The 16940-nt window shown below is 48.1% G+C and overlaps 1 protein-coding gene across 1 annotated transcript in view; it reads left to right on the top strand.

The window, feature by feature from the left end:
* LOC135091963 (homeobox protein onecut-like) overlaps positions 1 to 12838 on the top strand; it is a 220116-nt gene extending 207278 nt beyond the window's left edge. Inside the window, exons 6-7 of the mRNA XM_063990033.1 lie at positions 6421 to 6536; positions 10452 to 12838. Of these exons, the coding sequence (XP_063846103.1) occupies positions 6421 to 6536; positions 10452 to 10706 (371 nt within the window). The 3' untranslated portion in view covers positions 10707 to 12838. The remainder of the gene's footprint in view (positions 1 to 6420; positions 6537 to 10451) is intronic.
* Positions 12839 to 16940: the final 4102 nt, after the last annotated feature.

Genomic DNA, 16940 nt, shown 5'->3' with positions numbered 1-16940 from the left:
TATTGAGAAGAAGAGGAAAGGAAAAATAGGAAGGATTACAACTCTCCCCCTCTCCCTCTCCCTCTATCTTCTCCCCCTCTCCCCCCTCTCTCCCTCCCCCTCTCCCCCCACAGCCATCTAATACAGCTACATAATTACCTAAGCAAATTATGTTCCGGGACGCCGTAAGGGGAAAGAGGGGGGTGGAGGGGGGAAGGGGGCAGGGGAGATGAGGGGGAAGGTGAGGGGGGCTGTCTCCCCCTTACATTTGTCAGTGAATTTTCATGGTTCCCCAATTATTATCCCACCCCCCTCTCTTCCTCCCCATCACTCTCCCCCTCTTCCATGACCCCCCCTCCACCACCGACAGACTCATCCCCTCCCCATCTCTCCTCTTCTTCACTGAATATATGCTTTCATTCTCCATTCCCCCTTCTTCTTCTTCTTCTTCTTCTTCTTCTTCTTCTTCTTCTTCTTCTTCTTCTTCTTCTTCTTCTTCTTTTTCTTCGTAACATACTACGTGGTTAAGTCTCTCCTTCTCCTCCTCCTCCTCCTCTTCCTACTCCTCCTACACACACACACACACACACACACACACTCCTACATCCCTCCTACTCCTTCTCCTCCTCCTCTCCCTCCCCTCTTCTCCTCATCTCCCCAACACGTCTTGTATCGCCACACCCCATCGCATCTTGGAGCCTCCCCATGCCTCCCCGACCCTGAGGAGGAGGAGGAGGAGGAGGAGGAGGAGGAGGAGGGAACACACCAGCTGCCCCCCAGGGAATTTTAGAGAATGCGAGAGAGACATGTGAGAACACCGCCTGATGATACGTCCTCCTCCTCCTCCTCCTCCTCCTCCTCCTCCTCCTCCTCCTCCTCCTCCTCCTTCACACAGTTACCTCGCGTCACTAAACCACAACTCTGTAAAATAATGATAATAATGATGATGCAGAAGGAGGAAGGAGAAGGAGGAAGAGGAGGAGGAAGAGGAAGAGGAGGAGGAGGAGGAAAGGTGAAGCAATAATGAATATGAAGGAAGGAATGATGAGGAAATGGTGATATCAGAGAGAGAGAGAGAGAGAGAGAGAGAGAGAGAGAGAGAGAGAGAGAGAGAGAGAGAGAGAGAGAGAGTACTAACTAATGCACCAGAGAAGCAACAGATGTCAAGAAATAAGAGTGATAAAAGGAGGGAATAAGAAAGAGAGAGTAAAATAAAAGAAAATGAAAGAATTGATGAAAAAAATGTCCAGGAAACAAAAGAAGAAGGAAAAGTGTTGCGGTCGTGTTCCTCCTCCTCCTCCTCCTCCTCCTCCTCCTCCTCCTCCTCCTCCTCCTCCTCCTCCTCCTCCTCCTCCTCCTCCTCCTTTGCTACACTCATCCATTACCTCCCCTTCGCTTTCCTCCCTTCCTTCTTATCTCCCCTTCTCCCTTCCTCCCTTCTCCCTTTCTTCCTAATGTTTCCTCCTTCTCCCCTCTCTCGCTCTTCCTTCCTCCTCTTCCTTCTTCCTTTTCCTTGCCCCCCATCTCTTCCTCCTCTTCCTCTTCCTCTTCCTATGCAGTGTGGATGAGAGAGAGAGAGAGAGAGAGAGAGAGAGAGAGAGAGAGAGAGAGAGAGAGAGAGAGAGAGAGAGAGAGAGACTGAGAACAACACACACACACACACACACACACACACACACACACACACACACACACACACACACACACACACACACACACACGTATCACTGTATAACTAAGCAGGTGTAGCAAAAGATATATGAGTGTTTTCTTTTAAATATACATGAGAAGGGCGCCATCTTGGAAAATATTTATGTATGGGCGCCACAGGACTCGCAAATAGAATAACAGAAAGGCGGTAATAGCAGAGAGAGAGAGAGAGAGAGAGAGAGAGAGAGAGAGAGAGGGGGGGGGCAATAGTAGTAGTACAATAGTAAAAGTTGGTTATATGGTTATGCTTTCTCTCTCTCTCTCTCTCTCTCTCTCTCTCTCTCTCTCTCTCTCTCTCTCTCTCTCTCTCTCTCTCTCTCTCTCTCTCTCAAGAAGTGTAGTACAACTCTTCTCCTCCTATTCCTCCTCCTCCTCCTCCTCCTCCTCCTCCTCCTCCTCCTCCTCCTCCTCCTCCTCCTCCTCCTCCTCCTCCTCACATGGACTAGCTCATAATTGCACTCACAAATTAATTCATAAGGAGGAGGAGGAGGAGGAGAGGAGGAGGAGGAGGAGGAGTAGCCACACAACACAGGGAAACGGGAAAAGGAAAAGAGGGGAGAGGAAAGAAGGAAGAGGGGAGAAGTTGGAAGAGGGGGAGATGAGGGAGAGGGGAGATGAGGGAGGTGGGGAGATGAGGGAGATGGGGAGATGAGGAAGATGAGGGTGGTCACTTGTGGTAAACTTTGACACTCTCATTCACTACAGGAGGAGGAGGAGGAGGAGGAGGAGGTGAGGTGGAGGTAATGGCGGCGCGGCAGGCGAGGGGACCATCCTCTCCCGCCACTGAGAGAGAAAGAGAGAGAGAGAGAGAGAGAGAGAGAGAGAGAGAGAGAGAGAGAGAGAGAGAGAGAGAGATGCTTCCTTCTCCGCCTCCTCCTCTCTCACAAATTATTTTCTCTCACAAAGCTCAACTTCTCCTCCTCCTCCTCTTCCTCCTCCTCCTCCTCCTCCTCCTCCTCCTCCTCCTCCTCCTCCTCCTCCTCCTCCTCCTTCTCCTCCTCCTACACGCACACGCACACGCACACAGCCTCATGCCTCGGCCTCGTCAACCACCTGAAGAGAACAGAGGGAGAGGGAGAGGGAGAGGGAGAGAGAGGGGGAGGAAGAAAAGTGTGAAGGAAAAGAAATGGTGAGAGAGAGAGAGAGAGAGAGAGAGAGAGAGAGAGAGAGAGAGAGAGAGAGAGAGAGAGAGAGAGAGAGAGAGAGAGAGAAAAGGAGGAGGAGTGGTAAGAAAAATTATGGAGAGAGGAGAGAGAGAGAGAGAGAGAGAGAGAGAGAGAGAGAGAGAGAGAGAGAGAGAGAGAGAGAGAGAGAGAGAGAGAGAGAGAAGAATATTTCACAACTAACTAAATATGCTTTGTTTATTTCTTATACAATATTTTCCCCCCTCCTCCTCCTCCTCCTCCTCCTCCTCCTCCTCCTCCTTCTCCTCCCTCCTCCCTCCTCCTCTTCCTCCTCCTCCTCCTTAATTCACCTAATACCCCCCCTCCCCCTCTCACCTGTCCCTCTACCTGTCTTTAATTAGTTACCTGTAAAATCCGTTGCCTTCATGACCCCCTTAAACGTAATCCTCCTCCTCCTCCTCCTCCTCCTCCTCCTCCTCCTCCTCCTCCCTCCTCCTCCTCCTCCTGGAAAATCAAGGTGCGCCGCGCTTCACCTGGCGAAAAAATAATCAGTAGAGAAGGTACTACACGCATCAGTCCATTGTTACCTGTGTTACCTGTGTGTGTGTGTGTGTGTGTGTGTGTGTGTGTGTGTGTGTGTGTGTGTGTGTGTGTGTGTGTGTGTACGCCTCCATTCTTTCTTTCATGTTCATTTTCACATCTCATCATATTTTCTCCACCATCTCTCTCTCTCTCTCTCTCTCTCTCTCTCTCTCTCTCTCTCTCTCTCTCTCTCTCTCTCTCTCTTCTCTCTCTCTCTCTCTATCTCTGGGCCTCGTTGCCTTGCCTTTTGTGTCTCACCTGCTGTTTTGGCTTTGTTGTGGCGCCCGTGATTGGAAAATAGCACGATGGGTGTCGGAGGGAGGGAGGGAGAGAGAGAGGGAGAGGGAGGGAGAGAGGGAGAGGTATTGAGAGTCGAACCCGCGTTTTCACACCACGAAACAATATACTGGCCAGAGCACAATACAGCTGCTCCTCCTTCTCCTAACCTATAATTGTCTCCTCTCTCTCTCCTCTCTCTCTCTCTCTCTCTCTCTCTCTCTCTCTCTCTCCTCTCTCTCTCTCTCTCTCTCTCTCTCTCGTCTTTCTCAGTCTTTTTTTCTAGTTCGTTTTTATCTTTTCTTTTTTTCTTTTTTCTTTTTTTCTTTTGTTTTTTTCTTTTTCTTTTTCTTTTTTTCTTTTGGTTTCTTGTTTGTGTTTATTGTTTTCCTCACGGTGTTCTTGTGTTTTTTTTTTTTGGGTGTTTTTTTTTTTATGTCTTCTGTATCTTTTTCCAACTCCTCTTCTTCTTCGTCTTCCTCCTCCTCCTCTTCTTCCTCTTCTTCCTCCTTCTTCTCCTCCTCTTCCTTTTGTTGGTGTTGTTAATGTGTCGATTTTAACACTTTCTCTCTCTCTCTCTCTCTCTCTCTCTCTCTCTCTCTCTCTCTCTCTCTCTCTCTCTCTCTCTCTCTCTCTCTCTCTCTCTCTCTCTCTCGCTCTCGCAGTTATTCTGGTCGTGTGTGTGTGTGTGTGTGTGTGTGTGTGTGTGTGTGGGCGTGTGATAGGCAAAATCTTAAAACGCACGCCCATTTCCGCCCCATCACACCCATTTCTCCTACCTCTCACCCACATTTTCACCCATAACTGTACCATACCCACACACACCCCTCTGTATCCCTCCCATCACACACCCATACCACGTACCCAACACCCCATCTCTCCCCTCTCAGTCCCCCTCCCCCTCCACATGCCTAGCCAGATTCCCATGCATCGTCGTAAACTCCCACGCTTATTAGATTATTGAAAAGCAGTGTGTGTACATTTAACTTCCGCGGTGGCCCTTTAATGAGCTTGAGATAAACGACTTTGCAAATGTAGCTCCACCCCCCTCCACCTCCTCCACCTCCTCCACCTCCTCCACTTCCTCCACCCGGTTCATTTCCCCGTGTGGCGTTAATCTATTGGCTATCCCGTGCATTGTAAATCAGGGCGGTTATCCACTTTTCATCCACTTCATCCACCTTTATCAGTATTCCACCGCCTCGTTTTTATTCATAGAGGGGGTATCATGCGGCGGTAAAGGGTTCCCGCCTCGCCACTGCCTCTGTGTTTCATAAATGCAGCTTCACCGGTCACTGCCACACCTGAGACTCATTACTATGCGGCAGGTGAGGCTGGGAAGGACAGGGGGGAAGGAGGCAAAGGAAGGGAAGGAAGGAGGGAAGGAAGGAAAGACTTGTAGTGTAAAACGTATGATTGGTTTGGTTTGCGGACACACACACACACACACACACACACACACACACAGAGAGAGAGAGACACACACAGAGAGAGAGAGAGAGAGAGAGAGAGAGAGAGAGAGAGAGAGAGAGAGAGAGAGAGAGAGAGAGAGAGAGCTGCTTCAACACTACTACTACTACTACTACTACTACTACTACTACTACTACTACTACTACTACTACTACTACTACTACTACTACTACCACCACTACTACTACCACCACTGCTAAATGAAGTCTTCTTTTATTGTTTTTGTTGTTTTTTTTTGTTTTGTTTTTTGTTTTGATTTTCAGCTTATCTCTTTCTACTTGTAACTATTCCTCCTCCTCCTCCTCCTCCTCCTCCTCCTCCTCCTCCTCCTCCTCCTCCTCCTCCTCCTCCATTACCATTATCTACCTATATCATTCCTCCCTTCCTTACCTTCTATTCCCCTCTTTTCTAACCCTCCTCCTCCTCCTCCTCCTCCTCTCTTCCCCTTTCCCCTTCTCATAACATTCTTCACGTCTCCCTGTCCTCTTCCTCATTCTACTTGTGTTCCCTTGTTATTTTATTCTCCCCTCCTCCCTCTCTCTCTCTCCCCTTCCTCCCCACTCTGCCACAAATGTCCCACAGCCCTTCCTTCCTCCCTCTCCCCTGCCTCACTAACTTTCCCTGCTAACACTCCTATTCTTCCCTTTCTTTCTCATCCCCTGTCGCATTTAACCCTGCCATGCCTCTGTCTAAGTGTCTACCTCCTTACCCTCTGTCTTCCCTCACATGTGTCTTATTTTAACCTGTCTCTTCTTTCTCTACCTCATTTTCTGCAGGTTTTCTTCCCCCCTGTTTATCGTCTAATACCTTGTTTCCCTGCCTTACCCCTATCCTACCTTGCCACACTCCTCTTCCCTCATTTTGTCCCTTCCTGCCTCCTCAGTACACTATCTCCTGCCTTTTTCCTACCCTGGCAGACATTTTTTTTTCCTTATTTTATCAATTTCTACCTACTCATGTCACTCCCATACTCATTAATCCCTCTCTCAGTCTTCCTTCCCTTGTTTTATCTATTCCTCAACCTTCTTTATCTCATTTATTTACTTGTTCTTCTTCATACTGCATTCCTTCCCTTATTTTACCTTCTCTTCCTCATTATGTCCTTCCCTAACCCCGACGTATGCCCCTCCCATGCCCCCTTTTTCCCTCCCACAGCCTTAAATTACCTTCTCTTCCTCATTCTATCCTTTCCTAACCCTCCCTCTTATGTGACACCCATCTCTCATCTTCCTCCTCCTACCTTACCCAGCCTGCACTAACGTCTGTCTTCTCTCCGCAGCCTGCAAAAGGAAAGAGGAGCAGCAAAACCACCCCCGACCAGCAGCCTGCGCCCAAGAAGCCACGTTCTGGTTTTCCACGGACTTACAGCGTCGTACACTGCAAGCTATTTTTAAGGTGAGTGTCCCCTTAAAATGTTGTCGTTTTCTTTTTTTTTTTTCACGTTTTCTTTTTTTCAGGTTCTTAGAAAGTTTGTTGTTGTTTTTTCTTTGTTTTTTGTTTTGGTTTAGTTAGGTTAGTGGTGTTGGTTTTGTTTTTTGTGTTTTATTGTTTGTTTAAGGAAAGGTTTTTAATTTGGGCGGGGTTTTAGAGAGAAGAAGAGGAGAAAACTTAGATTTTTCCTCTTTTTCCTTATCTTTTCCTCTTCTTTTTTCTTCTTTTTTCTTCACGTTGCTTTTCTCCTCACGTTTTTTGTCCCTCTCTTTTTTATTCTTTTTCTTTTCCTTTTGCAAGAGGAACCTTTGAAGATCGTTTATCCACACCTTCCTCTTCTTCTTCCTCTTCCTCTTCCTCTCCTTTTCTTTTATCAAAATATAAGATTACCCTGATTTTTCTTAAACTTATTACTGCATTTATCTTTTTTCATTGTGGAGTGTTCTTAGAGACTTCTTTTCGTGTCCTTATCTTACACCTCCTCATCTTCCTCCTCCTCCTCCTCCTCCTCCTCCTTGTTTTCTCTTTCTTTCTCTTTCTGTTAACCTTTTTTACTGTATTTATTTACATTTCTTTCAATTTACAATGTTCTTAGAGACTTTTCGTATCCTCCTCTTCCTCCTCTTCCTCCTCCTCCTCCTGCAGGGTCTCAGGGGCGTCGCCAGGCACTCAGAGGAAAGCAGCAACGCCCTTCCTTTAATTATGCATCGTTCAGTTACTCAATAAAACGAAGAAACATCGAAGGGAGGATTTAACTTAATTCTTCATTCATGTGGTTTTGAGAATACTGAGTACCTGGCTTCTCCTCCTCCTCCTCCTCCTCCTCCTTGGTGGGTTGGTGGGGAGGAGCCTTCTACTGTGCTATTCTGTTCTCTCTCTCTCTCTCTCTCTCTCTCTCTCTCTCTCTCTCTCTCTCTCTCTCTCTCTCTCTCTCTCTCTCTCTCTCTCTCTCTCTCTCTCTCTCTCTCTCTCTCTCTCTCTCTCTCTCTCTCTCTCTCTCTCTCTCTCTCTCTCTCGTCCTCTTCAGAACACTCACTCACATCTTGTCACTTCTAGGTCAGCCATTGTCCTTCTTTCATTATTTTCCTTCTATCTATCTATCTATCTATCTATTTATCTATCTGTGTTTATCTATCTCCCCATCTATCCATTTGTTTATCTGTTTTTCTGTGTCTACCTGCCTATCTACCTGTCAATGTATCTTTTTTATCTGTCTATCTATCTATCTATCTATCTATCTATCTATCTATCTATCTATCTATCTATCTATCTATGCTGGCAGTGAGATAAGAAGCAAGGAAGATGGAAGAGAGGAGAGAGTGGAGGAAGAAAGGGAGAATGTGAGATAAAGTAAGGAGATAAAGATATAGATTAAAAGGGAGAAATGAAAGAGGACGAAGAGTAAGGAGATAAAGAAGAGGAGTAAGAGAAGGAAGAGGATATGAAGGAGGAAGGGAAGAATCGGCAGAAATGAGAAAAGAGAGGAAGAAAGAGGTGGCAGAGATGCTGACGAAGAGGAAAAGAACAAGAAGAGGGAGAGAGAGAGAGAGAGAGAGAGAGAGAGAGAGAGAGAGAGAGAGAGAGAGAGAGAGAGAGAGAGATGATGATGATGATGATGATGATGGAAATAAAAGAAGGAGTTTAAGAAAAAGGTATGAAGATTCTGAAGAAGAAGAAAGAGAAGAAGGAGAAGAATGAAAGAGAAGATAATGAAGAGAATATAGAGGGAGGGAGGAGGAGGACAAAGAAGAAAAGAAAGAGAGGAAAAGAGAAAATACTGAAGGAGAGAATGAAAGGATGAGAGAAATAAGAAGAAGAGGGGAGGAGGAGGAGGAGGAGGAGGAAGTTTAGGTGAGGAACAGTTGCGTTTGGTTAATGAGTCTTGGCTGCCGTGAAGAATAATGGCAAAAATATGGTGCTAATGGCTCCTGGGAAAAAACACTATTTTCATAAACTTTGAGGGAAGCGAAGAGAAAAAAAAGATTGTTACTTATGAGAGAGAGAGAGAGAGAGAGAGAGAGAGAGAGAGAGAGAGAGAGAGAGAGAGAGAGAGAGAGAGAGAGAGAGAGAGAGAGAGAGAGAAGCACCAGCTGTGTCCTCTCTCTCTCTCTCTCTCTCTCTCTCTCTCTCTCTCTCTCTCTCTCTCTCTCTCTCTCTCTCTCTCTCACACACACACACACACACACACACACACACACACACACACACACACACACACACACACTGAGCCACCTCGTCGTCGGTAACAATCTAATAAGGTTTTCCATCAGGAATTTATTGTGACTAATGGCCGGCGGGTCAGCGTCGGGGCGGCCTCGGGGCGGCCAAGGACTCGCGCCCTATTGGTTTTCGATACCTAAAACCCATTTGCCCCGCGCCGCCGCTACTGTTGACCGGGTTATCAATATCATTAGAAAATAATAGTGCCGCAGGTTGACCCACCAAAATGTCACGTTCTGATTTTTTGAGTGAAAAAATGCCCTCCGCGGGGGTAGGGCGTGAGGGGGCGAGGGGCCTGTGCTGGGTGGAGAGCCAGGGGGCTCGTCTCCCCGGCCGCCGCCCGTCAACATTTTTAGCTATGCAGAGGAAGCGTCTTGGGAACACGACAGATGATACATTTACATTCTTCGCGGCGTCAGCGCGGCAAGTGTCGGCGATCCACCTGGCGGGGTGGGGCGGGGCGGGGCGCAGTGCTCGGCCTGAACTTGTCCGGGGACGAGTGGCGGGTCATAATGAGACGCGGCACTCGGCGCGACCAAGAGGTTTAGGGGAAGGAGGCTCGCCCTCCCCCGGGGACAACACCTCGCGCCGGGAAGCGGTGACCCCAGGCGAGACATCCCGGGGCGCCCCGCTGCCCCGCCGCCACGCCGCCCCGCCCAAAGTGGCGTCGGGTCGGCGGCTTTGATGGCGTGGTGGGTCTGGGAACAATGGCGCGCCTCGCCGCGGCCTTCACAAAAATGTTGGGTGTCGCCGCGAGAAGCAAACAATATGGCGCTTAAAGAAGACTGGGCGGGGCGCTGGAGGGCGCGCGGGAAGAGCCCTTCAGGGGTCGACTCTCTTTCATAAATTAATGAGTGTCTTGTTCGACGAGGGTCCTCGCCTGCCCGCCCTCACAGCCATAATTAAAGAGAGGCCGCGTGTGGGCCTCGCCGCGCCGTGCCACCTCTCCGCGGGGCGCGCCGCACGGTGCGGCTGCCCCTGTCCGTCTCGCCCTTCTCCCTGCACGCCCCGGGCACCGACACCTTGCCAGTCTTCTCTTCGCACTGTCAGAATACATTCAAGCTGATCAGAAGCAATGCAACGCCCCCGCCTCCGCCCCGCCGCAGGGAGCCGCCCCTCCTGCCCCGCCCTGCACACCCCGCCCGCCACCAGGGTCAGGCCACGCCCGCACTCACTCATCCCTCACAGTCAAAGCTCAACATTTCCTCAACACTAAAAAATGAGCACAGTTCAAGTATTGATTTATTAAGGGCGACACAGGTTTTTTTATTTATTTATTTTTTTCAGAGAAGCAGAGAGTGTTAGGGTTTGTTGGGAGCCTGCCAGTGCCTTACAATAGCCACTCCTTCCCTTCTCCTCTTCCATTGCCTACCTGCCCTCTTCCGCCTCCTCCTCCTCCTCCTTCTAGACAAATTTGTGTAAAGAGGTGTCCCTGTGTATGCGTATAGTACAGCAGGTGAAGGGACACAGCAGCCCTCGCCGCCGCCTCCAGCAGCCACTGGTGGCGCGGGGCCGTCAACTCTCATGCATTGTGTCGGGATTGTAATGTCTGCCTTATTTGTGCTGGGGTTTATCATGGTGTTCCTTGAGATCCTGCTGTGTGTGTGTGTGTGTGTGTGTGTGCACCCTGGGTGTCCTAACGCCTCCCCTGTGTTGCAGGAGACGAAGCGGCCCAGCAAGGAGATGCAGGTGACCATCGCGCGGCAGCTTGGCCTGGAGCCCTCCACCGTGGGGAACTTCTTCATGAACGCTCGCCGCCGCTCCATGGACAAGTGGAAGGACGACAACGAGAGCGGGTCAAAGATGTGCGGGCTGGCCCCGGGGGGCACGATGGTCCACGTGGCCCAGGTGCCCCAGGTGAGCAACCAGACCAATACCATGGCGGGCCACTGCCTGGACGAACACGACTTGTGACAGGCTACACCGCAGCCCCTGGTCTACCTGGCGCCGCAATAGCCGCGCAGCCCACGCCCATCAGCAACTGCTACGGGACAGGCGCCCGCGGGCACCCTCAGCAATAGCGCGACCCCCGAGGGTCCGCCCTCCGGGCCCGCCCCCGGCACCCGCCTCGCCCCGCCCGCACAGTACAAGCAAGCAGCCCGTCAGGGGCGCGGTGGTGGTGGCCCGCACGCCCACACACACCACAGGTCACTTCAGGTCACAGCAGACGATGCTCGGTCAGGGCGGGAAGGTTCCAGCCAACAATGATCTCAGCACATTCCGCATCGGTCACTAGTCACGCCAAGATGGATTTGTCATAGTTATAAGTTTACCCTCATATTAGTATAGAGCAATTTGATGTTGATTATTTATTTTTATGTATTTATTGTGTAAGTCACCAAGTAACTCAGTTTTGTAAGTGAAGCCTCAGTCACGGGGCGCCGCTGCGGGAAGCGGGCGGCGCCCCCCACGAGTCTAGTCACACTCTATTCCGTTTCGTCGAGGTCCCGCGGGGCCGCCCAGTCATCGGTTACCACTCCTAGTCAGGGTTCTGCCATTCCAACCAATCAAAGCTCACATCTGCTAGTCAAGGTGAATTCGTAAACATTCCAAAACTTTGCCAAAGAATGGAAACAAATTGTACTTAAAGAGTATTTTGTGAAGCTGTGCTAAAATTTACACATGTACTTAATTTAGTGTTGCTAATTTATTGATAATTTATTTTACCATGTTTATGTAATAAGTTTGTTATACTATATTTTTATATTAGGGAAGAGTGGAGGCGGCTGGGGGCGGGGCGAGGCGGGGCGGGGTGCCCGGCGCGCCCCGTCCCGCCCCGCCCGCCCCGCCGCTGTAGTGTTTTGTGTTCAGTGTCTGGCCGGGGCGACGCTGCCTTAACTAACTCAATTACCATTTTTGTGTTGTCGCTTCATGTGATGAGTTGGGTATGTGACGCCGGCGGCTCGGCGCTAACAAGATTGAGATGAAAATTTATGTTAATCTGCAGCGCCGCACCACCCAGTCAGTCAATCAGTGAGTGTGGGCGGGCCGCCCTGCCCCTCCCAGGCTGGGGGACGCCTCTACCAAATATTATTTTTTTGTTGTATTTTTGTTGATGTACTTAAGACTTAACCGTTCCATTATGCGGCGCGGCCCGGCGCGGCGCGGGGCACAGGTGTCGCCGCCGCCGCCACACTCACGCTGCTTTCTACTTCTTAAAAATTCCGTTTCGACCCGTAACCCCAAAAGTAAACAGCGCCTCAGTGCGCGCCCTCCCGCGCGGGGCTGGGAAGGAGGCCTCGCGCCCCCCGCCGGAACCCGTGCCTCGTGCAGGGACTTCTCCTCCTCCCCCCAGGTCTGGCACGGCAGCAGCTGGCTGGCCCGGTCCCGCCACGCCCCGAGGCCCCGCCACCCGGCCTCCCCGTGTAGTGGAGTTTGTTTGCCCTTCATTGTTTGGGTGCTTTGCACACTGTTATGATTGTTTGTAAGTCATGAGCAACTGATCGCGGAGTCAGCACGGCGCTGCCGCCTGACGGGCGCCGCCCCGGAGCCAGCAGCCGCCGCCGCCACACCCGAGGGACGAATCAAAACACTGCTGGAGCCACTCGGTGGACCTTCACAAACAAGGCACCACGCCACCGCTGTGGTCAGTTCCGCTGCTGCTGTCGTTTCTACACAAAATTTCAAACATTTCCCAACACTCCTTCACCTGGACGCGTCCCTCGGGGGCAGGGGGCCCGGAGCGGCGCCCCGGACCCCCTGCCCCCGTCCCTCCCTGTCCCACAAGTACGCATGACGGACTTCCTGTTACGTCACTAAGCAAAGGCGAATATATGCATTCTTTTACACTTTTATATAGAGACTAATCTTTGTGGTAGGTTCCTTCTGTGGCAGCATGTAAACAAGTGACCTACGCTGTAAACATTGAAAAAAAAAAGGTGGTACCATTTTACAATTAAGGCATTTCTGTCTCGTTTCTACTTAATCTCTGTTAGACTCAGTGTCTTGAGTTCGTTCAAAACCGTCATGGTGGTTTAGTACAAGAATTTGGGCGAGTCGACCAGACACTGTACAGCTTTGTGAATAGCTTAGTTTTTTTAGCGCGTAAGGTAACACTTCTGTTGTTGCATGTTTTGTTTTGGATGACTTGCCCAAATAGTTTTGTCAAGTAAAGTTAGACACCAATAAGAAATGTGAAATGTTAATACAGACACAAACGACAAGGGTGAAATTATAACTAGGCAGATTTTTTTCTGCCGAGAACTATTTGCCTGCATGTATACCACTCTCGGTCACTCCCGACCAAGCTTTGCCCTCTTGTCGATTGTTTATCATGTAAGTGGTGAGACTATAGGCTTAAGTCATCGTGATGAAGTACTACGTGCGTCGGTTCTGGTAAACTTATCAGCACTGAGTCAAACGTGCACAAAGAGAAGGCCCACCGTTCCTCGACAGTCGGGGGGAGGAGGAGGCCCCGGCGGGCAGGTCTGGCCGCGCCCACCAACACACTATACCGTAGCTTTAACTCTCACTTCACCTCTCCTGTTCACTGTGGGTGGATGGATGGATGGATGGATACAGCCGCCGCGTCTACTCTAGGTTACTACAGTCTCTGGGCAGCAGGTTCGATGACCCCTTGTTAGGCCTCCCCAGCTAGCCAGGGAGGGCGACGTGCCTCGGCCAGCTCCTCGCCCCGCCGCCCCCCACACCTCAGGCCGGCCCCCTCCCCCTCCCCCTCCCTCGTGCCGGGATGCCTCACAACCTGGACTGATCACAGTGCAATAATAATACTCCCTGTATGGTTCTGATGGAACACATGCGCTACTGTTAGTAATGCTAAATACTACATATGGTTTGTTACAGACCATGGTGGACACATATCAAGTTTTTATAATGTGACACTGTACAGAGGCGTCCAGCGAGGCCTGGTCGTCAGCTTCTTGCTGTTCAAAGAGAACCTTGTTGTGTGAGCATCTGGAGACGTTAGAGTAGCACCACCCGCTGTACAGACTGTCGCCCGCCGTCTCTCTCTACCCTCTAGTGCTGTATGTATACTGCACCCTATTTTTAGTCCATGTGCTAGAGACCTCCTTATATGCCTTAACACAAGTGTAGATTTAAAGGTAAGGTGGCATGTCGGGGCCGCCCGCCCGCCACCACACTCTACTTCAGTTGTTGCATACGAGGGTGCCACCACCTGGCCCCCGCGCCGCCCCGCCCCGCCACGCCCTCCCCCTCGCCCACAGTTCCCGTGCCCACACCACGGGTGTCCTATATTCTTATGATAAGACAAGAGAGAGGAAGAGAGAGAGTGGGCGCGTGGCGAAGTGGACGAAGTGGACAGGAGCGCGGGCGCGTTGAGGGTCAGGCAGCACAAACTGTACCCGCCGCGCCGCGCCCCCGCCCACGCCGCCCGCGGGCCGCAGGTGGGCGGGGGCGCGGCGCGGCCCACCGTCTACCACTCGGCGTAACATTGCCCTCTCAATATGCAAATTGTTTTAGAGACAATGTATCATATATCCTTGTCAAAGTGAATAAACCAAAGCAGAGAGAGTGAGTGTTTCATTTCCACCCCACCACCTGCTGGCGGCCACACCTGCCGCCGCCGCCACCACCACCACCACCACCGCCACGTTGCAAGGGATTGGGGGCGAGGCTCGTGTCCACACCTGACCTCCCCACCTGGACAATGATATGCAGCAGGTAACTTTATTGACAACACGGAAATGAAAAAAAAATAAATAAATATTTTAAAAATCCATGACAGACGAAACCCGCTTTTTGTAATGAGATGATGGCACAGCGGAAAAAAGTCAATGATGAATAGATAAATAAATAAATAGAATAAGAAGAATTATGCAGCTGTTCTCTTAGCTTGTTGATTTTTTTTACTTTATAATCAATCTGAAGCTTTTCGAAATAGTTTGCTTAGATGAAAGAAACTGTTGGTTACAAGACAACTGTTTACCAAGTTATCCATCCATCCATCCATCCATCCATCCCGGCTGTAGGAAGATAATTATCATCTCATGCATTATTTTTTACTCAGTTCATAACTAATTACTATAGTTCTTGAGAAGCAGTCTGGCTATATACATACAATAAAGGGCAGGCCATATTGGGACAGTTGTCAAGACGGGTGGGAGGGAAACTTGGCACATTTGAAATAATTCCACTATTTACCGCTTGGTGGCTCACCAACATGCAGCCACGCTAGAAGCTCGCATCGCATGACTGGATTGGAGTGACGAAGAGGTTTTTTTTTTATTTTGATGTTGGTAAGTAAATTTTCACTCACATATATTGTTTGTTGTAACAGGCATCAATCATCTAGCTATTATATAATATACATGAGTGATATTCATTCATTTTAGCCATAATTTTTGTCTTAGGGTCCAAGGATTCGTAAGTCTTCCACACACACACACACACACACACACACACACACACACACACATATATATATATATATATATATATATATATATATATATATATATATATATATATATATATATATATATATATATATATATATATATATATATATATATATATATATATATATATATATATATATATAAACAAACAAACTGGCGCCACCAAACCCAGCCAACCACACACACACATACACACACACACTAACAGCCGACCAACCAAGCAAACAAAAAAACACACACTTTCAACCTCATTTCATCACGCCTCTCGAAAATCCAGAAATTTTCTCAGAGACAGCAAATCATACGAGACGGTGTTGTGTTGACTCACCCGCACAACTACAGAAATATTAATTATTTTTAAATTAGCGACAAAATTGCAATCCTTTTGCAATTCCTATCAAATGTTTATGTGATATATGGTTAATTTTCAAAGATTACTGCTGTATATTTACATATATATCTAGTTCCTTGGTTATCTTAAAATACGACTGTACGTGAAATTTAAACCTACAAAATTCGGATAGAATTTGACTAGCACTACGCTTTCCTAATAGGACATTTATCGACATTACTTCTAAGCAAAGAAAACCCGAAATGAGTGATTTTGAAAAAGCTTTAAAACAAAAATAAGTAATAATTAATGAGAAAAATACTCAGCAGTAAATAATAAGAAAAAAAAAACGCTGCATAAACATATCCCAGCTGACGACTTCACGGGCCACGTGAATTTTGCAAACATTGAAAACTACGAAACGTGTTTTTAGCTTAATCTCTCCCAATACAGCATTATAGCAACAGGTTAAGCAGAATACTAACATTATTTCATAGTATTATCTCATCATCACTAGTAAAAACATTAAAATAAGAAAATAACGTGTTTTTGTTTAGAGGTAAAGGAGGAGGAAGTGGTGCAGATGGTATTTTCAAAGAAAACGTTTTCACGGGTGTCTTAGGTACTTCCCCACTTCTCCACTCCCCTTTTCTTTTTTTACGAATTTTATTATAAGATGAATTAATATAAACTTTTTAACTTTATTACGGGTTATAAAAAGTCAGATACTTAATATCCCATGTATGTACATAGCATCTGTGCTGAAAAAAATAAATAAAAAATAATAATAATATGGTAATAACAATCTCTCTCTCTCTCTCTCTCTCTCTCTCTCTCTCTCTCTCTCTCTCTCTCTCTCTCTCTCTCTCTCTCTCTCTCTGTATGTATGTAAGTATGCATGAAGGAGGTATGAGAAGCACAGAGGATGGAGACAGAGACGGGAATGGAGATATGGAGGGGGAGAGGAAGAAGGCAGGCCCAAGGTTCACGTCAAAGGCAGTTATAGCCAGTGACAGCTGCCATAAAAAAAAAGATGACAGATGTTGCTTTTGTTAGAAATATAGGTAAGAAAGCTGCTTCATCAAATACAGGGAACCGTCTGTTCATATGTAGACTTTATTGAGCAATGTGATATAAAATAAAACTTTTATATGTAAAAAAAAAAATAATAGGCTGTTATTTTAGTGTTTTTTTTTTTTTTTTTGGTGCGGGAGGTATTTGGATTTTTTCTTTTTTTCTTTCTTCTTCTTCTTCTTCTTCTTCTTCTTCTTCTTCTTCTTCTTCTTCTTCTTTGGGGGAAGGTTTAATGCCAACCCTGTGGTCCGTGTCACCCTTTGTTGCATTACTGGCATAACAAATTGTATGCATGCATCTGTTTAGCCACTCAGAGCGACAGACGTCATTTTAATATATATTTTGCAGGAGGGCAGTTTTTGG

This window comes from Scylla paramamosain, chromosome 39 (genome assembly GCF_035594125.1).
Source record: "Scylla paramamosain isolate STU-SP2022 chromosome 39, ASM3559412v1, whole genome shotgun sequence".
Lineage (NCBI taxonomy): Eukaryota > Metazoa > Arthropoda > Malacostraca > Decapoda > Portunidae > Scylla > Scylla paramamosain.
This window is presented reverse-complemented; position numbering and strand designations above follow the sequence as displayed.